This window comes from Halictus rubicundus, chromosome 5, assembly GCF_050948215.1.
Source record: "Halictus rubicundus isolate RS-2024b chromosome 5, iyHalRubi1_principal, whole genome shotgun sequence".
NCBI lineage: Eukaryota > Metazoa > Arthropoda > Insecta > Hymenoptera > Halictidae > Halictus > Halictus rubicundus.
The window spans coordinates 16,487,675-16,511,488 of record NC_135153.1 but is presented as its reverse complement, the minus strand read 5'-3'; the positions used below and the strand labels follow the sequence as shown (position 1 = coordinate 16,511,488).

General features: G+C 40.5%; 2 protein-coding genes across 5 annotated transcripts in view; one reads left to right on the top strand and one right to left on the bottom strand.

The window, feature by feature from the left end:
* Cdase (neutral ceramidase) overlaps positions 1–23,814 on the bottom strand; it is a 53,944-nt gene that overhangs the window by 12,115 nt on the left and 18,015 nt on the right. The window lies entirely within an intron of this gene.
* Cpr6 (cuticular protein 6) lies at positions 14,967–22,585 on the top strand. Its single transcript, XM_076788596.1, has 3 exons — positions 14,967–15,036; positions 18,848–19,120; positions 22,075–22,585. The coding sequence occupies exons 1-3, from the start codon at positions 15,028–15,030 to the stop codon at positions 22,357–22,359; spliced, it is 567 nt and encodes a 188-aa protein (XP_076644711.1). The 5' UTR covers positions 14,967–15,027; the 3' UTR covers positions 22,360–22,585.

Genomic DNA, 23,814 nt, shown 5'->3' with positions numbered 1-23,814 from the left:
TGGAGGAATAATTGCAGCTGAAGTGGCTCATATGGTTTAGTATATTTTAAGCGTTTATTATGAAGTTTCTGTTTAGTGTCTTTAATTTCGTGTAAATTTTGTTCATACTAGGAACCGTCTAACCAGGATTCATAGTATTCTACTGATATTTAGACTGAAAGGAATCTTGAAGAGGAGATAAGAAATTTTTCACGCATAAAACGCCCGTAAAACTCTCTCATAAAACAGTCTATGAAAATAGACGCTTCCATAAGGAGTCACACTATAGCAGTAATAATTTTCCATTTATGGCATGTGTAAGTTTGTAAAATTAATAGCATTTTTCTTTTATTAATACCACGTGGATTTTTCCGATGGAAGAAAGAAATTTTTGCCTCAATCATACTTCCACAAATCAATCTGTAAAAATAAGGATCTCTATAGCCGTCTGCTCCTAATGGAGATGCTCATAAATTCTCGGAATATTTCTACTGTTTCAAATTATACCAACTCATATTTTTCATAAATGCATGAAATCCGCAATGTAGTCATACGATTCGTTTAACGTAAAAACAGTGCGAATGGAAACAGTCATGACAATGAGGAATTAAGTAAAAGTTCTATAAAACACTAATTCTAAGTTTTAAATTCTAAGTCCCAAAATTATTTACAATAACAAACGTTGACCTACACCACATTCACGTTAATCGGTCCATACACGGTGGTCAACGGTACAACCGGAAGTGGATGATTCTACGTGAAAGAAATAAGTAAAAATTTAGAACAAAATTTCTATTGTGTCAGATTTTGTTTTCGAGAAAATCGATTTTGAAAATCCGCTAAGTTCGCGCGCTTAGCAATTCTAAGTAGAATCGGTAGGTCATGAACAGACGCGTCAGACGATACCCATTCAACAGCGGGTTCACCGAATCTTTAAACTCGAATTCTCTCGAAAATGCAGCAAAAAATTTTATTCTACATTATCGACTGATTATTTTTCGATTTTTCGACTGAGTATAACCAAAATAGTTTAGATCACTTGTACTTCCCATTTATTGCCACCACCTGATTCCTCCCAAGCAACTAAAGTGCATAACCTCCACCTCAATCCTATTCCTCTAAATCAGTGGTTCTTAACCTGGGGTGCGTGCACCCCTAGGGGTGCAAAGAACCATTTCCAGGGGTGCGAGAGGTTTCTAAATTTTCGATGGAAACATTTATTGATGTAATTTTCTAAATAAAGAAATAGAATCACATTCTTCAGGGTGGTGCGAGAACATATTTTTTGATTCAAGGGGGTACCGGATCACTGGAAAGGTTGAGAACCACTGCCTCGGGATCGACCAACGAAAACAGACCTTCCCACCAAAATCCGCAACGAGTACGTCGATAGTAATTGATTAATAGTTTGATAGTAATCAAGCAAATTCGTGTACAGAACAGCGAATAGAAAATCTCCAGCAGCAATTCGCCGTGTATCCCGTTCAATTTCGCGAAAAGTGCGACGTCGCAACAGGGAGCGATCCGCTTAACGGCTTTCGTTCCCGCGAGACGTGTGAAAACGTGATTCACGCGAAAAAATCCATCCGGCGCACACTCACAGGCGCGCAGGTTCCCGGGCTCGAGGAAGGAACGATGTCGTCCTTGCGAGCTAGTCGCATGAGTCGCATGAGTCGTGTCTCCGCTAGGCTGCGCAGGGTGTGGCGTTTTCTGGGAATCAACCTGGAAGCAGCCTCGGCTCTTCGGCTGCACTTTCCCAGGTGCACTCGATCGACCGGATCGCACCACGTCCGCGATGTTTCCAGCGGACGTTTCGCGTGACGTCGTGCGGAGAACGACAAGCTCGCGCGCCTTTCGTGGCTTCGGAACTTTTCTGACATTTAGACCCATGCGAGCTGCCGATTCGTTGTTCGCCTGACTAGGGAGCGTTGCGCTATAGCGGATCGAACGGTAGAGCGTGTTCCTGCCGCCGGAACCCGAGATTAGGGACTCGTTCGCGTGGTAATAGTGACTTACACGTTGCATCGAAACGGTACAGTGTTTACTCTATATTTGTCGCAAATGTCTAGGAGATAAAAGTCCCAGAACTGTATACCCCGTGAGGGGCCGTGAACCGAGGCGTCTAGAGCTTAAATTGAAGAATGATATCTCCTGGACGATATATGTCACTGCCGTGGGGTGTACCCCTTGAGGGGCCGAGAAGCTCGAGAGACCTCGGTCACCGAGGAGTGGAAGGTCGCGTGGATCGAACAATAGCATCTCCTGGCCGATATATGTCCGCGGCCAGACCCGTGTTTTGGACATAGATCGAGTAGACACTGTGTACATTTCCAATTTTTGAAGACTTGTCGATAATTGTCATAATTTCGTAAAAATAGCATAACCATATAGACTCATCTGAGAGCTCGAAGCCTGTAGCACAGCGGAGTACCATTTTTCTTAAACAATTCTGAATATTCAAACGCCTCCAGAAAATTAAGAAAATTTTTACGAAACCGCGACAGATATCAAGATTGAAGCCTCCTCTTTCCAACCAGTCGTCGACAATACGAATTAACTACAAATTTTTCTTTGAATCAGCTGTACACCTCGAAGAAGATAAACGCAGTGTGAATTGACCATAAATTGCAATTACGTCCAACCCAGACCCAGACTCGACTCTATCGCCCTTCCACCCTGAAGACAGAAAACTACGGAGCATCGGATTTCCCAAGAACCGAACAGCTTGTAAAAGATATTTTTCTCCGAGTTATAACTCAACCGCAATCGGATCCTTGATCTCGATTTCAATCCCGAAACGGAACATCGATGTTCACCGTCCCCCGGCAAAGACAATCGGGTGGGTGGGGGCGGGAGGCGCGGGAGGGGGAATGCCTCTTTTATATCTGTTCTCGCAGCGTATCATCTGATCCCGTTCGTCGGGATACTAATTCATAACAAAACGTCCGTAACACGGGCCGTGCATACACGTCGCCGTCCAACAGATTTTCATGCGCGGAAGCAGAATCGTGTCTCGCGAGATTTCAGATAAAGCCGGCATAATGAGGCGAGATAGTACGCGATTGCAAAGTCCTGCTTCAACAGACGTGGGAACAGGAACGTGTAAACACGTGGATCACCGTGCCTGGTTGGGCTCGTTCCATTTTTTTCCCCGTTTTGCTGCCCCTTCTTCTTTTCTCTATATCTCTCTTTCTTCTCTAACGCTTGTCCTCGTGTGTCTTCTTTCCCCCTCTGTCGCGCACTCGCTCTCTTTGTCTCTTTTCTCGGTAGCATTTTTCGCCATCGACAACGATCGAGCAGTAATCGAACCTTGCACAAGTTCCAGACCGGCTCGTGGGATTAAATTCGTCGCGGTAATTCGAAACAATCGGGAATTGACAGAACCGATCCGCTGATGGAAATGACCGCTCCAGGCGCTAATTGCCGCGTTGGAGAGGGTAACTGATAGTAGGGGTAGCGGTAAACGGATTTTCTGCGCGACGCGACTCCTGGATGTCGTAGCGTAGTTCCAGGATTTTATGTAACCACGGATTTCTTTTGGTTCTGTGCCCAGACACCTTCCAATTTCTCTCTTCTTTTGGAAGAGGCAGCTGAATGTGACTACAGCTCAGTGACTACAGTTTCGTTGACGATTAGGCTCGTGTGCGTTTCTTGCGATTTTCGAAGTAGTAGAAGCTTCGGATACCTTGATCTTTTCATTTCTTCGATTTTGATCAACATTTTTCATTCCGACTCCACTCAATAGTCAGAAATGAACACTTGCTTCGAACAAATGTTTAGACGGAGCTCTTGGTAAAATGACAATTTAAAATTGTATCGTTTGTATACAAAACATGCAGAATTCGTGTACAAATGTTTGTTCACCCCCAGTTCTCATAATCCAGTCCAGAAAAAATTGTATTTGTACAAAAATTTGCAGTCCACCTAGAATGTAATAACAGACCCCAAAGAGTTCAATTTTTCTGACAATTAAAATGTTTCTCACATCGCTAACGCGAAAAGAAATGTACAGTTACAAGAATAAATTTTTGTTCATACCCAATTCTTATAAACCAGTCCAGAAAAAAACGTATTTGCACAAAAATTTTCAGTCTACCTAGATTATATATCTACCTGAGTATACCAATAGACAGAAAGAAATGTACAGTTATAAGAATAAATTTTTGTTCATCCCCAGTTCTTATAAACCAATCCAGCAAAAATAGTTAAAATAGTTTCCTCCATTAAAACTTTCCTTCATCCCCGGTTCCTGCAAGCTAATTTAAAAAAATTGTTGCGCGCATATTAATACGCAATCCACTCGCAACAGCCACGAAGTGGCTAATTTCACGTCGGTCGAGCACACGAATTCTCGTCCACCCCTCATTAACCCCGGCTTGCAACACTCGAATTTGAGAGATGCTCTCGCATAATCCTAGCGGAAGTTGCGCGGAGTCGAGCGGGCCACAAAATCGCTCGTAAATTTCGGCCTGTTGTAACAGAATCGTTTTTATCGCTTGCTCGCCGATTCGCGCAACTATGGTCCCCTTTCGCCATCGTGCGTCGCCTTGCGTAACCCTTCAATTATCTTTTAATTAGATGCGAGAGGAGGAGCGTGCGTAACAATTGTCCACTTTCCAGATCGCAGGAACCGTGGAGTTTCGGTCGCTCTTCGCGAAATCATGCTTCGAAACCGGAGAATGAAATGATTAGTGCTTTCCCTCTCTCAACCCTCATTTGCTCCTAAAAAATAATCGCGTAAAAGATCCCAGTATAATAATTAGACTGCGGATCTTCATCGCGAAACTAAACGTGCACTATATAAAATTTCAAATTCCGTCAACTTTGTCCTACCTTCTCAAACATGGCGGAAATATATTGCTGAGATTCTGCCGATTAAAATGAGTCCAAACACGACGTAAATCGGACTACTTTTACAAACGTCGTATATAGCAATCACGCATACGACTTAATTATGCTATATAGATTAAGTCTACGAAACTGGTCCGATTCACGTCGTGTTTGGACTCATTTTACTCGTAAGAATCTCAGCAATCTATCGCTATCGTGTTTGAGGAGCTAAGATAAAACTGACTGAATTTGAAATTTTTGGTCGATTACTTTTTACGGGCGCGCGGCACCTCGGTGACGTCTGTCCCCTTTCCTCTGCTAGTTTTACTCTCTTTCCGTGTCCCCGTCTAGAGATAGAGTGGCGTGGGAAGAGTGGGGGTAGATCTTGCAAATTTGAGCGTTGCAGATATAGTCTTCGAGTACGAGCACTACTGTATTCCGTCAACGGGAAACCGGCGCAAGGAAAAACGGCAGCTTCCTTCTGAGTTACGACACGGTTATTCAACCGATGAAGTTTCACTCTCGTCTGGCCCGGAACGCCGCGTGTGCGTGAAATCCAAATGCGACCAACTATTCGCAAGCTATTCCCCCGACTATCCGGTTATGTGCTCCCGTCGAGGTTTGACTAGTCCGGAATGACAAGCGCATCTGTTCCCAGTTGTCTCGGTTCTCTCTGGCCACCTTCGACGGACGCTTCTCGTTTCCCTCCACGGCCTTTGCGAAACACCCGACAGAAACGCAAAACAAAGTAAACGTCGCCGCCTAATCGCCTCGCCGATCTTATCCTTTCGTTCGTGTACCATTGAACGCTTCTCGGCGGTGCTGACGCCGGTGTTGAAAGTCCCGGGCAACTGCTGCTTCTGGTCCGGTCGCCTAGGAAAAGAGGGTTGATACGCTTACCCCCGAGATCAGGGCTGCACCGCGCTCCCTCGAGGCCCTTCTTTTACTTTTTCTTCGCTTTGAAGGGCGGGCACATTTTTCAGATTTAAATCCCCCTCGGGGACTTACTACTACCATTCTCTGCTGTGTTCTTATTGCCTGTGGGATTCTAGATATTTATAATTTTTGGGGGAACATTTAAAATTGGGACTAATTTTTTTGCATAAATATATAAAATCTGCTGGCCGTTCATTATCTCTCAATTTCTTGCTAATTTCAGGGGAAAGTACGCTTTAATCTTCCCTGTTTAAAATCTTCAATTTCATAAACCCCTACTGACAATAAACGAGAGTTGTCAGTCAAATATCACCGAATAGGATAATCGGAAATTCTCACATCACCACTCGACTGAAATTTGAAAAATTGTTGACAAGATTGAAGAAAGCGATCACGTAGGTCCGTGCATCGTTGCGTGAATAAATGTTTAAGACCGTTGAAAAAGCGGCAGTCCTTGTCGGGAGAAAATCGAGAGCAGATCGTCGCCAAAAGCGGCCTCACTCTGGCAAGGCCCAGCATGTTCGCAAACGGTGTTCATGTATCGGGGTGTGCCAAGGATACGCCAAGACATTTCTTCCCCACGTTTTGCCAGCCGGAGTTCTCACACGATTGTATTGAAATGCCGCTCGTAAACAATGAGTTGCATCACGGCTGTATCCGATTGACAGAGGCGTGACAGGAGGAGAGCAACCGAGAGAAAGAGAAGAAGTTATGATTAGGAGAACAGATACGACGGTTCGGGCTAAAAACCGCAGCCGGTTACAGCGCGTGGGTCAATCGCGACCCGCGATTAGTTCGTTTCACGCTTGGAGATTCGCAGTGAACTGTTCTCCATTTTCCAATAGGAAAGAAATTTTTTATATTACATTATATTATATTCAGAAACATTTGGAGCGTAAATTGTTGTTATGCGTGCACTGAAGATTAGATATTAATACCAGAAAAACAGCATTTCAGTTTGTATTAAATCAAATTTGATTGAATTATTAATACCCGTGTATATTGAATTCTAATTGAAACACCATTTTGAATGGACGCATTAAATAATTAATTAATCGAGCGAGCAAATTTGATTCCAATTCCTGTGATCCACTTTACAGAAGCTTAGTTCGCCATCTAAACAGATTTTGCGTTTCAAAAATGGTTGTATTAAATTCAAAGAAAATTTCATTCCGTTTCTTGTCTGGCTCTCTTGAAAAACTATATTTTATATATAAATTCAATGTTCAATGTAAATTAAATAAATATATACGTTAATGAAATGAAACACTATGTAAATTTAGTTAAAAAATTATACATACATATTCGAATTAAAATAGCTGCAGCTTTTTTAAAAATTCATTTTTTCGAGATTTCCTAAATTTCTATAAAACCACACAACAAAATGTGCGGAATGGATTTTCAAGGAAACATAATTGTACGTATAAAAACAAATGGTTGAACTTCCTCCATTTTTCAGGAAGGTAGGTCCTCTTGAAACGTGTTAGCGTAATTTTCGCGAACTTGTTAGCGCCTAATAAGGAAACTGCGACCTGGGTGGCGACACAGAGTTGCGAACCGGAAATTGGCGACGCCGAACAGATACGCCCTAGCGTGGGAGTGTGTAATCCTTTTTCCGCGAGTGTTCCCGCTGCCATTTCGAGTGCAGTCGCCATATTAAACAGCGTCGCGACGACGCGTGGTGAACGTAAGCCCGGCGTTCGAGCATTTAGCGTGGTATACGTCCGCTTTTGCATTACGGTCACGAGCCAACCTTTCACGGTTTCACGGCTGTTAGAATCGTAACAGAGACAAGTCCTGGGCCTCTTCCAGGTTCGACGCGGCGCGTGCTCCGGGTTGTTAGTGTTTCTTTTAACCGGCGGAAGGGAAATTACTTTCACTTGTTCTTCTTTTGCCTTTTTTTTTTCAACGCTGTCTCGAGCGGATCGCGCTTCAGATATTGCAATAAACCCGGTCACCGAGGTCCTCCCGTTTCTACTTCGAACGCATAATTACATTCTTCAAAGTACATCTCATTAAATGCTGAAACAATAAATCATCTTTAGGAATTTATTGCAGGAAAGTTAAACGGTACAGAGCTGTGAAACTTTTTGCAATGTTTTTATTTTATACTGATTTTTCGACAAATTTTTATTTTATACTGTGTTTAATTATTATCATTGTAGACAGCTTGGTGTCACCTTGAAAGACTAGCAAATACGAAAACGATTCTCTCATAATTTCCGGTGAAATTGTTTAATGTAACAAAAAGATTTCAGTATTTCGTAGTAATCTTACATGATTTACATTTTTCCAACATCCTCTAGTATTTAATAAAAAATGACTAATTGGAAAATATTTTAGTTTAGTCGAGCTGGACTTTTACAGGTAGTTTTATTACAATCTCGTTTGTCAGTAGTTTTAGCAATGTAATAGAAAAATGATTTTCTAATTTTGTTGCTGTATGAAACAATTTATAAGCATTGCAATTACACGAGGAATGTTTACGTACTCGTCGGCCGATCAAGATCTACAGCTTTCTTCCGAGAAAGTAAATTGTCTTAAACACCGCTGGAAATGATTTTCGTCCGGATCCAATAAATTGGCCAATTTCGGAAACGTTAATATTCCGATCGCATTTGTTTCTGGGATTGCTCAGCACGATGAATTTCCCTGCATTTTCCATGCAAATTTTCTACCGTACTCGACAGTAATTTCCTTAATTGATGCTGACGCAATCTACATTGAACAGTAATTGCTTCGGCAAACATTAATACCGTCATGGGACTGATCAAGTTATAAATTGCATGTTGCTCGGATCTGATTAATGAAACCTGATCCGCACTCATGAATCAATGGTCGACTCTTGGAAGAGCGTGACAAATGCAATAAGTATTTCAGAAATAGTCTGTTAATAATTCCTTGTATTCTCCTTCTAGATTCAATGTAATACATTTTAAGACTGCTAAATAAAATGTAAGCGAGAAAATTTTATTTTTCCGTACATAACCTCCAAAGGCTGCCGAGAGACCAAGATGGCGGAGAAGTAACCGATACTATCCCTTGCAAAATCTGAGTAAAAATGGACAAAAAATTGTGTCAGAAATGAAAAGGAAAATACGTGGGGCAGGATGACGAGAGTTTAAAATTGCAAAAGCCACTTCGGGGCGTTGGAAGAACGACACTCCGTGGATCTCGAAGACGCCTCCATCGCGGAATGGCTCGAGTAACAGGTACTCTTCCTTAATGATCCTTTCACGCCAGCTGACCATGGACATTATCTACTTTAACTGGCCGTAAAGCACGTTCTCGCCTCGGCAAGGTCCTCCTTCAGGATCGAGCGACTTCCAGGCGTTCCGGCTCAGTAAGAAACGAAAGAAAAAGGCCTGCCCTCACGCCGACTCTTTGAAAGATCGTTTCCGTTAAATGGATTAGACCAAGGTTTGGCAACAACCTATTATTCCTCGCGAGCCAAGGATTCCTTTCGTAACGTGCTCGCCTCGTGGAAAACAGCGGCGATTAATTTTCAGAAATACTTTTTAACGACCAAGCAAACGCTGTCTAAGCGGCTGAGACTTAAACGAAATCCTGTAAACTACGAACGGAGCTGGGATTACTATTTTTACGTACTACAATTTTTGTGTATGTCCTAAACGTTTTGAAGAGGTCCTACACTCTTCTGTGCAGGTTCCACAATCTTTGTGCGTGATTGCAATTTTTGTATGGGTCCCACAAGTTTTGTACAGCATTTGTACAGGTTCTACAATTTTTGTATGGATCCCACAATTTTTTGTACCAGTCCCACAATTTTTGTACGAGTTCCACAATTCTTGTATAGCATTTACACAGGTTCTACAATTCTTGTATGGGTCCCAAAAATTTTTGTACGAGTCCCACTATTCTTGTACGAGTCCCACAATTTTTGTATAGCATTTGTACAGGTTCTACAATTTTTGTATGGATCCCACAATTTTCATATAGCATGTGTACTGGTTCTACAATTTTTGTATGGATCCCACAATTTTCATATAGCATGTGTACTGGTTCTACAATTTTTGTATAGCATTTGTACAGGTTCTACAATTTTTGTATGGATCCCACAATTTTCATATAGCATGTGTACTGGTTCTACAATTTTTGTATAGCATTTGTACAGGTTCTACAATTTTTGTATGGATCCCACAATTTTCATATAGCATGTGTACTGGTTCTACAATTTTTGTATGGATCCTACAATTTTCATATAGCATGTGTACTGGTTCCACAATTTTTGTATAGCATTTGTACAGGTTCTACAATTTTTGTATGGATCCCACAATTTTCATATAGCATGTGTACTGGTTCCACAATTTTTGTATAGCATTTGTACAGGTTCTACAATTTTTGTATGGATCCCACAATTTTCATATAGCATGTGTACTGGTTCTACAATTTTTGTATGGATCCCACAATTTTCATATAGCATGTGTACTGGTTCTACAATTTTTGTATAGCATTTGTACAGGTTCTACAATTTTTGTATGGGTCCCACAATTTTCATATAGCATGTGTACTGGTTCTACAATTTTTGTATGGATCCCACAATTTTTTGTACGATTCCCACAATTCTTGTGTAGCATTTGTACAGGTTCTACAATTTTTGTATGGATCCCACAATTTTTTATAGCATTTGTACAGGTTGTACAGCTTTTGTAGAGGTTCTAAAATTTGTGTAGGTGTCCCACAACTTTCTCCAGGTGTTACAATTTTTTCACATACTCCGTTAATTTTTATTAGACCAAGGTTTGGCAACAAGCTATTATTCCCCGCAAGCCAAGGTATCCTTTCGCAACGTGCTCGCCTCGTGGAAAACGGCGACGATTAATTTTTATAAACGTTACTTAACGACGAAGTGAACGCTAGTTGAGCATTTGAAACTGAGACAGAAACCCGTGACCTACGAACGGGGTCGGGATTACTATCTTTATGTCATGGACAGGGAAGAATGCAACGATTGATACCGATCTACGTTGCAATTTCGCGGAATTTTTTCTCTACGTCGTTTCTACAACGAGACTGAATACAAAGCCGCTCGCGGGGATTCTGCGTTTTATCTGAGGAATTAAATCTGAAATATTTAGCGAACAGCGAGAGGGAACAAACCTGGCGCCATGGAATTAAAGTTTTATTTAATTAGGGACGAACTTCTGCTTTATTGGTAAAGTTATGGGCGATAATTTCTCGGTCGAAGCTAATTGAATGTATAATTGGGAGAGATAGTTTCTTTCAAACTATTGTATGTGCTTTGGAATATATTTTTAAAGTAATTTTTTCTGGTATATTTTAGTGGAGTTATATATTGATTTTTAATATCCGTTATTGTATCGTGAGCGTTAGTCAAATTTTTGTGCAGGTCCCATTTCATTTCTATTTCTACGAAATTATTTTATATAAATTTTGGATGCCGTATGCTCAGATTAGTGCGAACATGCTCTCGAATCTTGCAACAGCTCTTACGTCGATTAAATACGTCACAAGTCCACTTTCGAAATGGTCCACGCTTCTTCGGAAATAGGACCAGAAAAACCACTGTGCAATAAAGAATTTCGTGCGAGGTGATTATGACAATCCCGAGCAAAGAAACGCCTGCGTAACGCGTGTCGCAAACGAAACAAAATGAACAGAAATTGTCCCCATTCTTCTCAACTCAACAAATAATTAATTTCTACGGATCTTATGCACTTACAACAAAAATGAGCAAATGTAATATGAATTTAAAAGAAAATGTATATACATTATTCTCAACTCCATAAAATTATTAGAGGAAGAACACATTTCTCGCACATTTGTAATTGCCTCATGACTCTTGCCATTGATGCAGACAATTTTTATTTCGCATAAAGATCCGCAATCTATTCATGATTGGAAAGTCACTTAGCCACGAAGTTAATAATAATCCTTCGATCAATGGTTCCGAGAGAACGTGGAACCTCGAAGCGAGGATACAGGACGGAAACTTCATTTCGCTTCTTTTCTTTTTTTTTTTGTCGATGTTAGTTATGTAAACAACAGAGCGAGTGGCGCGGGGTTAATTAATTGGGAAGGAGTTCGAAAAAGGAAGAGACCGCCACGGGGAGAAAAGGGGACGGAAAAAGAGTTTCGTTTTCCCATATGATCCGCTCTTGACCGACATTCTGCCGGCAATAGGCCGGGCAAAATCGTCGTCGTTTTTAACGTCGCCTTTGCATAACAATCGCATAACGCCGAGGCGGCTTAATACGCCGGTGGAACACCGCCATTCGTTCTGCTAGACAAACGAGCTTTGTTGCGGGCATTGTTGCATCATTTTAAGGGAATCTTATAACAGGCCACGCCCTTTACTAGGAAATTCTCGGATTAATTACGCTTCCAATGATCTTCACTAAGCGAAATTCGATTTCACCCTTGGAACCGCAAAACACCTTTCCAAAAATTTTCTATACTAATTTCGAGAGCGTACACAGTATTTCATATAACGTTTGTTTAGCTGTTGTATTTATTTCATCCAATCGTGTACGAATTTTCAAATTCTATGTGAAAAGTATAATAATTTTCTTTTTTACACTGAATTTTTGTTTGCAAAGTAGCTGAATAATTCTAGACTTGCTACGCTGATTATTACCACAATCTTTACATACGAATGTTATTTATTCGATTTAAGTCAAAATAAAGTGCCCCCTAGAAAATCGTTATCATAAAGAAGGTTTAATTAGTGTGCCAGTGAAAAAAATTTTAGGACAAGAGATTAATGCGTGTCGAATAATTTGCTATAGTGTTTATAACCATTGATCACAAGCTCGATTAACACGTTGAATGCCACGTCACCCATATGTGTAATTTTTACGTTGATATATTCATTGCACCAAACTTGATTAGGATCTGTAATATGCAAGAAAGTTGGAGGACTACTCAGTATCGTACATTTAATTTTTTTCAATTTTTATTTCATTAAATAACTTACTTTGATTTTATGGAATTTTGGGGGTTTCTAGTTTGGCGACCAAAGTGTTAAATCGTCCTAACGACGTGCATCTCGTTTCAATTAATTTTGTCGCGACTAAAATTATGTTTTACGGCTCCGAGGTTGCTATTGGATAGAACGAAGCCTGACAAAACCCTGTGGCAAGTGTCAAGAATCGAAAGAGAACGTGATCAACCCCACGCGACCCTCCCACACGATCGGCATCGATGTTTTGAAAACACTTAGTGTCTGACATCCCCCAGGAACAGTGAGACCTTGCGAAAATACCGCACAATATATGGGACTGCCGTTCGATTTCTCTCGGGCACCCTCCGTTTAATTTCGTTTTTCCGAATCTCTCAACCTGTGCACGAATTTTTCATCGTTTACCCCAGACGAAATAACTTTTTAATTTTTTCTCTCCCCTTGATTCTTCTCGTTCGCTTTTAACAGTCGATTTACGGAGCACTAAAGCTGACTATTTTGTATTGATTTATATAAACACCAAGAACGCGCTGCCCACATTTTTAGCAATTTTTCTAAAATAAAATATACCCAAAGAAACAAATTTTCTAAATAATTTCTCGTGTACGCATCCTTAGAATCTTAATAATTTTAAATTAAAAATATCAGAACCCCTAATTTCGACGGGTCCTGTAAACCGAGTGTTGAATGTTCAAAATCAACGTTCTTGGAACCGTTTAAAATTCTAAAATTAATTATTAGACTCGGTTGAAGGGCTAATGATCATTTTTAAAGAGGATTCGACACCTTTCCGAAGCGATCGCAATTTCAGGAACGGGTTGGCGAAAAGAATGGCGTTTCTCTTCCCCTATTTCACACGTGTTCAAGACGGGCAGGGAAAAAGGGTCTGGCGTCATTAGCGCCGAGGGAATTATTTAGCCGAGGATTGCATCGGGTGCAGGATCGCTGCACCATACAAAAGGCGTATTACCTATGCGGAGAGGCACAAACAGGCGAGCTTTGTTCCAACTCTCCTAAACATTGCGACACTTCCTAACCGTAACGGAGGCGGCCACGCCTCTCCCAGCGCGTTCATCTTCTTGCCAAATTAATTTCTTCCTTGGCTACCCGGTCCACTGTCTCGCGAACAGTGCAAAAAAATGCAGTACTATTAATCCACAAGCCTGAACCGAGAGAGGTCCCTCAACAAAATGTTTCCTACACCGAGCTATAAAAATTACTGTCTGCCTTGATCCTCCCTTTCGGAAATGAAATAGAATATTATTTACTCAGGTTTAAAAATGAATTTAACACTTTCAGCGGTGCGTTGACCAGAAATGAAACGAGGATATTATTTATTCAGGTTCAAAAATGAATTTTTGTGTTAACCCTTCGCACTCGGCGCTGTTTTCAATCTAAAACTACATTTTTCTTCCGTCTTAGAATATTTCCATTTTATTCATACGAAACTGATCCGATTTCTACGTATAATATTGAAATGTTTAGTACGTAAATACAAATTTTTTAATGTAACAAATATTTTGTAATATTTTTTGTAATTTCCTTGAAATAATGCCACAACAATTTCTAGTGGTGCTTCCCAGTCACCGCTCGAGTGCAAAGGGTTAATATAGAATTTCATGCACCGTGTATGCATCGCGAATTTAAAATTTTTAATTTCGATTGCTTTAGATATTTCACTTTAATCTCCCGGAGTTCTTGAAGCTTCTGGTGTGTTAGCCAAAAGGTTACGGATTTGTCGCTTCTGAGTCGCAGATTTTGCGCGTTTAGCACAAAAACAGTGAAAACATTTAAAGTCGTATTTCTTCTAATTAAAACGGCTAAAGAAATAAATCGATATCTACATAGCTCCTGTCAATGGAGACAGATTTTTATCGTGCAAATGGACAGTCCGGTTACAACAATGGAGAGCAAACCGCGTTAAATAAAAAAGGCCAGCTGTCCGGCGGAGAAGTTCCTCGAACCGGAAGTCGTTGTGGATGTAGAACGAGCGTCGCTCGGCGTCGAGGAAGAAAAAGAGCGGGCACGTGGACAGAACGGTTGGCGATCTGTGCCGGCCGTGTTCCGCGGGGGATAGTAAAAGAAGAAGAAGAAGAAGAAGAAGAAAGAAAAAACGATAAAAGGAATGAAAAAAAGAATCGAGGAGTCGTGGAAACCGCAGGTGGGGGTGGCTCGGGGAACGCAAGTAGGAGGACGAGGGCTTTTGCCCGGAACGGAATAGTCGCCGGGTGGGAGATAGATATAAGGCGATCGTCCCGGAATAACGACTATCAGTGTGTACCGCGCGGCGTTTTCGCATATACCAGTGAAACGGGACACCCCTCCGAAGTCGAGCAACGATGCTGAAGGTACGAAACGTCGGGGAAGGTGGGGATGCTGTGGTGTGCGCGAGCGCGCGATTTTCATCCCCCTTCCTCCGGAGGCCACGCGAAGAACAAGGGCCGCAGAAGTTACGGGTTTTTTGCTTGTGCTTCGGAACAGATTCGTCGTCGATGGAGAGAGATTTTTCAGAACTTTCCCTAATCACAGCCTCCGCCCGGTTATCGAGCTATTGTCAATCGTTCGCGAGGTTTTTCGTCGGCGAACTTTTTTTTTACCGGGGAGAGTGGAATTTTCGACGGGGTTTTTCGGAGTTAGGTTACTGTTGTAAAAACTGGGCACCGAAAGCAGTCGAATATAGTTCTCTTGAAAATTTTTTGGGAATGATAACTGACTGAAATTTATTTATTTATTTTTTTTTTTAACGTTGTTCACTCGTAAAGATATGAAAGAATGATACTTGAGTAGATTCCTGTTATTGTAATAAAGGAATGTACATCAGTCTCGTTCTCGGTGGTTCTAGTGTTAATATTTTTGTTTATTCTCTTCTAATTTGGAACAGATGAGTTTCGTTCTTATTAGGTTGAGGGGAAAGTTTGTTCTGTTTCGTATCACGAGATAACGAGCTCGTCTTCGAACAATTGTAATTACACCAATTTTGATCGAACTATCCTCAAAAATCTTTGTTATTTTCAATTTTTTATTGAATTTGGAACTCGTCTTTCAATCGTTAAATTCGTATTTCACTCGATTTTCTGAAATAGGGAAATTGGTCTAAATATTTTCCGAGTTTAAAATTTGCATCACTCGATTTTCCAAAGTTAGAAATTCCAGTAGAAATCTCTAAATTTAATAACAGTTTTAAAGTGTCAAATTTCTCAAAGACCTACGACATTAAAAACATAAAGGAGTTTCTAATGCTAATAAGATTTGACAAAAACATTTTCTCTGTAGCTAAATGAAATTTAGTAACAGTTGTAATCTGTCAAATTTCCCAAAAAGCTATAAAATTAAAAATATAGAAGAGTTTCTAATGCTAATAAGATTTGGCAAAAACATTTCCTCTGCAGCTGTATGAAATTGAATAACAGTTGTAATCTGTCAAATTTCCCCAAAAGCTATAAAATTAAAAATATAGAGCAGTTTCTAATGCTAATAAGATTTGGCAAAAACATTTCCTCTGCAGCTGTATGAAATTGAATAACAGTTGTAATCTGTCAAATTTCCCCAAAAGCTATAAAATTAAAAATATAGAGCAGTTTCTAATGCTAATAAGATTTGGCAAAAACATTTCCTCTGTAGCTGAATAAAATTTAATAACAGTTGTAATCTGTCAAATTTCCCCAAAAGCTATAAAATTAAAAATATAGAAGAGTTTCTAATGCTAATAAGATTTGGCAAAAACATTTTCTCTGTAGCTGTATGAAATGTAACTCCAGTTGTAATCTGTCAAATTTCCCAAAGAGCTGTAAAATTGAAAATATGTAAGAGTTTCTAATTCTAATTATATTTGACAAAAACATTTCCTCTGTATTCGTATGAAATTTAATTCCAGTTCTGATCTGTCAAATTTCCCAAAGAGCTAGAAAATGGCATAGTCTCTAATGGTACTTACAGTCTAACAATAGAATACTAATAAATCACGTCTCCCCGGAACGCTGAGAGAATCTACGACTCAAAAAAAAAGAAGTTGGTATCTGCTACCGGAGATTCAGATTGAACAGTCGGTTTGTTTAAACAAGAAAAAAAAATGGTTATGTTTGAAGACAAAGAGGCGGTTTAATTAGACACAACGCAGGAACAACGAACCCAGGGAAAGATCTGTTCCCAGCGATGCTAAGAAGCACCGGAAACTCGTTTTGCCGGATAGACGATAGATTCTATAGGAGATAGGAGCTATACTCGTAGACGATACCCGGCGTTTCGTTTCGTTTCGTTTCGTTTGCGGTTTATCGCTTGGCATCCACACAACGCGGGTAAATTGATGGCGGGCTATGACCACTTCCGCGGATTCGTATTAGTTTACGGGGCAAGGTCGAGAAAGTGAAAAGGGACACTTTTATTGGAAGACGACACAACCAGTAACACGAGAAACTTTCTCGGCGCGTGCGGCGACTTTCCTCGCTTTCCGTTCGTCGAACTCTTCCCGACGTTGCCAAAAAATGTTTCTGTTATATCGACGCGTGAGTCGAGTTAGCCGCTCTGATGGAAACGACATAGTTCCCTATACTTCCCTCGTGTAATCGTTAGAACATCCGTTTCGATCACTTCCGAAAGCAATTACAGCTCCTGAACGGAAAATTAGGACAGCTAGCAATTTTCAATTCTTTTTGTGACCTTCTTCTTTAGACCCGAATTTCAAATTTTACGTCTCTACTAACTGTTAATGCGTCTTCGTGTTCTAATTTAACTCCAATGTCGTATAAATTGCAATATAAAAAATCTGGGTCAAAATCTGAATCTCAGTTCCCACGGTCCAAAACTACGCATCTGAATTTTAGTTTTACTATACACCTGAATTTGTATGAACGAAGATCTAGATAAGCAGCTTCCAGGTTACACTTCAATTAAGATGCTATGAAGATAACTTAATTGTGTTACCGTTCGAGATGAGAAGAAACAGATTCAGCTATTGAATATGGAAATGCTGAACGCATCATAGCTCGCAGTGCATTAAGTCAGGGGTGGCTGTAATACCGAGTGTACAGTAATGTCTTGATCTAAGTCGAACCGACCTACACGATCTTAGTCAGTTCGCTTATCCCTCCACGTGGCATTTTTTGTGGCATTTATCTGGTTAAAATGATACTAAACACCGATATGGTGCACCCTGGGCCGCGTGGTCACAAGAAAATAGTAGCCCTACACGATCTATGTCACAGCACAGACTCCGGAATTGGGCTTGGATAAAAACTTTACTCTACTTAAAACTTTCAATCGATAGCGTCGATGTGATATGTCACATGATCATTTGTCTTCACAGTTTCCACATTTTCCCGGAGAACTTCCCTTAATGCATTTAGCACATCATTTCGCTCATAAACCATCGACGGCCATTATTACGAAAAGTTGCGTTTATATTGCTTGTACTAGCCAGTGAAATGATCTCGCCATAATCTCCTTTGCTTTATGGCTCTCTCGTGGTTGTGATATACTGCCACCTCGTGGATGACGTTCCCGAGAAAAAATGTCGCGATCCGATAAGAAAAATCTCGGTTAACAGGATATCGATCGATGGAGAGGCTCAAACATGTTACTTTTTGCTGGGGATTAGGGCAAAAGAAAATTCTTGATGGTCAGACAGGCGGCGACACAATCCCCTAACCGAGATAATTAACACGTTATGTTAGTCCCTCGGGATCGACAGTAAAATACTTCTTTAAAAAAAAACAACAATATTTTGCAATTCCTATAACATTAAACACTTCACACTTTTTAAATTGATTTTATATAGGCATTTTAATCCCATTGTTTAATGATACAAATTTGACTATAATTTGCCTTTAAAAATGTTCTTGAAAGAAATTGCTTTTAATTTGTAATTAAAATTCGTAATTTGCTTTTAAAAATGTTCCTAAAAATCACTTCCCTACAGTAGCAGTGGACAGTAATAATAAAATTATTTATTAGGGGAATGCATGCTTCCGACCCATTTGAAAACGTTAAGATCGAAGAAATAGAATTTTGGACAGTTCAAATTAATTCAATAATTACTGATCGAAGTTTTGAATTTCATTCGAATGATCCTCTCGACATTTCCCGAGAGATTAACAATTTTCCAAATTGTCGATTGGGTATCCGTAGAGATTAGAGTGCATTAATTCAAAAATGAAATTCCAGGTACTGTGTTTGATGTGTGCAACGCTCGCGTACAGCAGCGGCGTGGTGCTGAGCGGCTATAACGGAGGCCATGGGATCTCATATAGTGATTACGAGGCTCTCGAAGGATACGCGGCAGGATCCGCCGACTACGAAGGACACGCGGTACTGCCGACAGTGGCGGTCCCGGTGCACGCTGTTTCCGCTGCACCGGTGCACGTCAGTGCATCGCTCGATCACGTTGCCGCCGCTCACGCTTATGAACACCACGCCGATCATGAGCACGATTACTACGTGAGTATCCGACAACATTAATCATCTTCCTCGCAACCTCTTCGGGAATAGTGTCACACGCGTGCATGTTTAATCTCGACTGTTGCGCCGTGATAGTCACTTCTGCTGACATTTAACTGTGCCATAGTCAGAGATGTCGCTACCATGTTTTATTTCATATGTACGTCACACGTGCACCCACAATATTTTATTGAATATGTACATTAGAGGTGTGCCTACAATATTTTATTTAATCTGTACATTAGAGGTGTGCCTACAATATTATATTTAATATGTGCATTAAAGGTGTGCCTACAATATTTTATTTAGAATATGTGCATTAGAGGTGTGTCTAAAATATTCTATTTAATATGTACATTAGAGGTGTGCCAACAATGTTTTATTTAATATGCACGTCAGACGTGTGCCTACAATATTTTATTTAATCTGTACATTAGAGGTGTGCCTACAATATTATATTTAATATGTGCATTAAAGGTGTGCCTACAATATTTTATTTATAATATGTGCATTAGAGGTGTGTCTAAAATATTCTATTTAATATGTACATTAGAGGTGTGCCAACAATGTTTTATTTAATATGCACGTCAGACGTGTGCCTACAATATTTTATTTAATCTGTGCATTAGAAGTGTGCCCACAATATTATATTTAATATGTGCATTAAAGGTGTGCCTACAATAGTTTATTTAATATGTACATTAGAGGTGTGCCTACGATATATTATTCAATATGCACGTCAGACATGTGCCCAAAATATTTTATTTAATCTGTACATTAGAAGTGTGCCTAAAATATTTTATTCAATATGCACGTCAGACATGTGCCCAAAATATTGTATTTAATCTGTACATTAGAAGTGTGCCTAAAATATTTTATTTAATATGTACACTAGAGCTGTCCCTACAATATTTTATTTAGTATGCACGTCAGACGTGTGCCTACAATATTTTATTTAATCTGTACATTATAAGTGTGCCTAAACTATTTTACTTAATATGTACACTAGAGGTGTCCCTACAATATTTTATTTAGTATTCACGTCAGACATGTACCTAAGATATTTTACTTAATCTGTACATTACAGTTGTGCCTACAATATTTGATTTAAAATGCGCATCAGACGTGTGCCTAAAATATTTTATTTAATCTGTACATTATAAGTGTGCCTAAACTATTTTACTTAATATGTACACTAGAGGTGTCCCTACAATATTTTATTTAGTATTCACGTCAGACATGTACCTAAGATATTTTACTTAATCTGTACATTACAGTTGTGCCTACAATATTTGATTTAAAATGCGCATCAGACGTGTGCCTAAAATATTTTATTTAATATGTACTTTAGAGGTGTGCCCACAATATTTTATTTAATATGCACGTCAGACGCGTGCCTACAATATTTAATTTAATATATATTTCACGACTTTTATTGGGCCGTGAATTCGTACGGTTACCTTCAATATCATCTGTCCATTCATTAAGGAAGTTAAACTCCTTAACAGCATGTGATAAAAGCATAAAAAGTCAGAACGGCACATACGCAACGCGAACGAAAATCTGTATGGCCACTTCGAGGAGAGAAATTGGCGGCTCGCGGGTTAAAACTGGATCAGATAAGCGTCCCATCAGATCGGGCGAGCCGAGAGACGGTTGTTCCTCGGTAGTTTGGTTCCCATAAAAATTTCGTAACCATCCATCCGCGTAACAGATATCCGGCGGACGGGGTCTTGAGGCGGCTGTTAACGAGCAGACGTCGCGTCGCGTCGCGTCGCGAGAAAGCGTCGCGGAAACGGCCGCGACAATGAGATACGTCGCGGAAGCAGCTCTTACGGAGAGCACCGCGTTTTTCACAGTGAAGAATTTCAATTAACATACACGTGACCCCAGGTCCTTCTCCATAGATTCCGGTCTGCATAAACCGTACAAACGCCGCATCTCATATTTCCCGGTCACGATCGCTATAGACCAATCGTTCCGTAATTTGCTCTACTTCAACGACGCATCGATTGCTATTTAATTCTAATGGCAGCAGGGGCGAGCACGTTCCCCGGACGTTTCGCCGAGACGGATCGCGGTTCTTCATGCAAATCAACAAGTTTCGAGAGCGATCCGCGAACAAGCGACTTGATGAGACTGCATTTTCTGCACCGAGACTGCTATACTATGCTTACAATTAGTACATCCCGCATCGAATGTTAATCTGTCCGAGCAGTCTTTGTGTCGATTGTTTTCCGAGGTTGATTCGGTTAGGGGATGTCTATAACCGTGTTTTCCGCGGTTAGAATTGATGTTTCATCTATCCTGGTCGATTTCGCACGATCAAACAATGTCTCTGCGAAATACTAGATTCGGGACAGATGGGCCTATCGAAAAGCGAGCTCGTGTTACTGTTAATTAATTCAGCGAACGTGTGCGCGGAATTTAGTTCGAAGCTGATTTTAATTGCAATCTGGCTGCGCACCGTTTGCGCCGATGCAGCATTAAATAACCGGAACTATAACGACGTTATCGGCGGAATCCACGAGCTCGTTTATAGCGATTTGATCGAGTCGGTACCAAATTCAGTCGGGACTTGAATCATGCTGATTATTCGAATTCAATTGTCATATTATAAGTGTGAAATACATTTTCACTGTATAAAGAAATGGAGCTTGTTAAAAAAAAAAGTTATCTTATAGTTCAAAAATGTATCTATACATCCCGAGAAAGTCTATTCACATATTGTTCATAGTTTTCCGGGAAAAAATTTATAAACTTTCTCATTCTCAGTCGGATGAAAAGATTATTTTTACAGAATTTTTAAAAAACTATACCAAATTTCTTATAAAATATTTTCATGAACATTGTATGCTCTATGTCTTGAAGTGAATATCTAACTACGAAAATGATCTTTTTTCGCTACCCTGCTACGAGAATTGACATTTACGGAAATTCCCTTCGTGTTCCAGGCGCACCCCAAGTACACGTTCAACTATGGTGTCCACGACCCCCATACAGGCGACGTGAAGACCCAGCACGAAGTTCGCGATGGCGACGTTGTCCACGGTTCGTACAGCGTCAACGAGCCCGATGGCAGTGTCAGGATCGTCGAGTACACAGCGGACGATCACAACGGTTTCAACGCAGTTGTGAAGAAAGTAGGACCCGCAGTTCACCCTAAACCGATTCCAGTCGCGAAATACGTCTCTCCGGCGTACTACAACAGCTACGACGAGTATGACAAGCACTATTAACCCTGAAATGGTATCCTGATTCAAACTATCAAGTGTCGCCCCGGGATCTTCCCAAAAAAATCCATATAATTTACTAGAACACTTATATCAGGTACACAATCGAAACCCAAAAAAATTCATAGCATCCCCCCAATGCTGGTACAGTGTTTACTCGATATATGTCCAAAATACGGGTCTATCCGGAGACATGTATCGACCAGGAGATACTGTTCTTTAATTTCAGCTCTGGAGACCTGGGTTCATGGCCCCTCGCGGGGTATGCCCTATGACATACATGTGATGTGACGTACATCAACATGCCATGTGACATATACAGAGTAAACACTGTACATTGGAGCGGTGGAAAGAGATTAAAAAAATTCCATATTTATAAGAACTTCGCAACGCTGTCTGTGTACAGAAAATTTGACTAGGGTCACGAGAGACCCCGGGATACCTTTACAGGGTTAGAATCGTCGCGATCGATCCACTATAAGATGAAAGGCGGGGTTACCAAGCTCGAGGACACATTGGGGATCGAAGGAGGAGATCAGCGCTGGATATCGGCAACCAGATATCGCAGTCGGGCTGATCCTCGAGTGATGTTACGGTCTCCAGTGACTATCTTAAGAACCGATCGTCCAACGATCGCCGTCGAAACGTCTTGTGTTCAATTTATCAATAACAGAGTGTCCGACGAAATTCCCCGCTTCCGTTTCCGTCGCTTTTCTCTAGCTGTAGCTGTCTGCTCGGGTAACGGGTGGTTCAATACTTCTCCGAAAAAGCTAGGCAAGCTTCAACACTAAAACTACCCCTAACGCTAAAATTGTCTAGCTCCCATCGCCTTGAAAACATTTCTTTCATTCGGATTCTTCACGATTTTAAGTAAATCTAATATGACCTTCAGGTGACCTTGGCGCAAAAATTGAGCAAATCCATTTTTCAATGAAATTCTGCATACTTTTATTTATCCCCAATTATTTGGTGCAAGGATTATTATCAGCCTCTTCACTTACACAACTTTTGCACCAACCTCTTCAATTTTTCATAATCTTTATAACAAATTTGGAAGTTGCTTTGGCGTGATTTTCTGAAGAAGCAGATATTTATACTGATTCAGTTATGTTTGTACCGATAGTTTATTGGACTGCAGATTTATATGCAAAAATTATCCGCATCGATTGCAAGGTACAGGAGCGACCGCAAACATTTGTATCGTTGCTTAATAATTTAATTTGATCTACATTTGTTCTACGTATTTTTGTCGCAAGTGTATACGATCCGCAGTCTAGTGATTATGGTTTGTGCAACGGTTGAACCACCCTGTCGAGTACTTTCGTCCGTGGTAGCTCGCCCGTGCCAATGAACGAGAGGACCACGATGAATTATTGTTTAGAGTATTAATGAACGGCCGTTGGTAATTGACGGACAAAAATGAAGCGCTTCTTCTATATTTCCGAGGCTCGAAAAACCGCG

Bases quoted from the DNA above. Each gene is read 5' to 3' on its own strand.
- Cpr6 (XM_076788596.1), top strand. The intron at 19,121-22,074 runs GTGAGTATCCGA...TTCGTGTTCCAG, and splicing joins ATCATGAGCACGATTACTAC to GCGCACCCCAAGTACACGTT.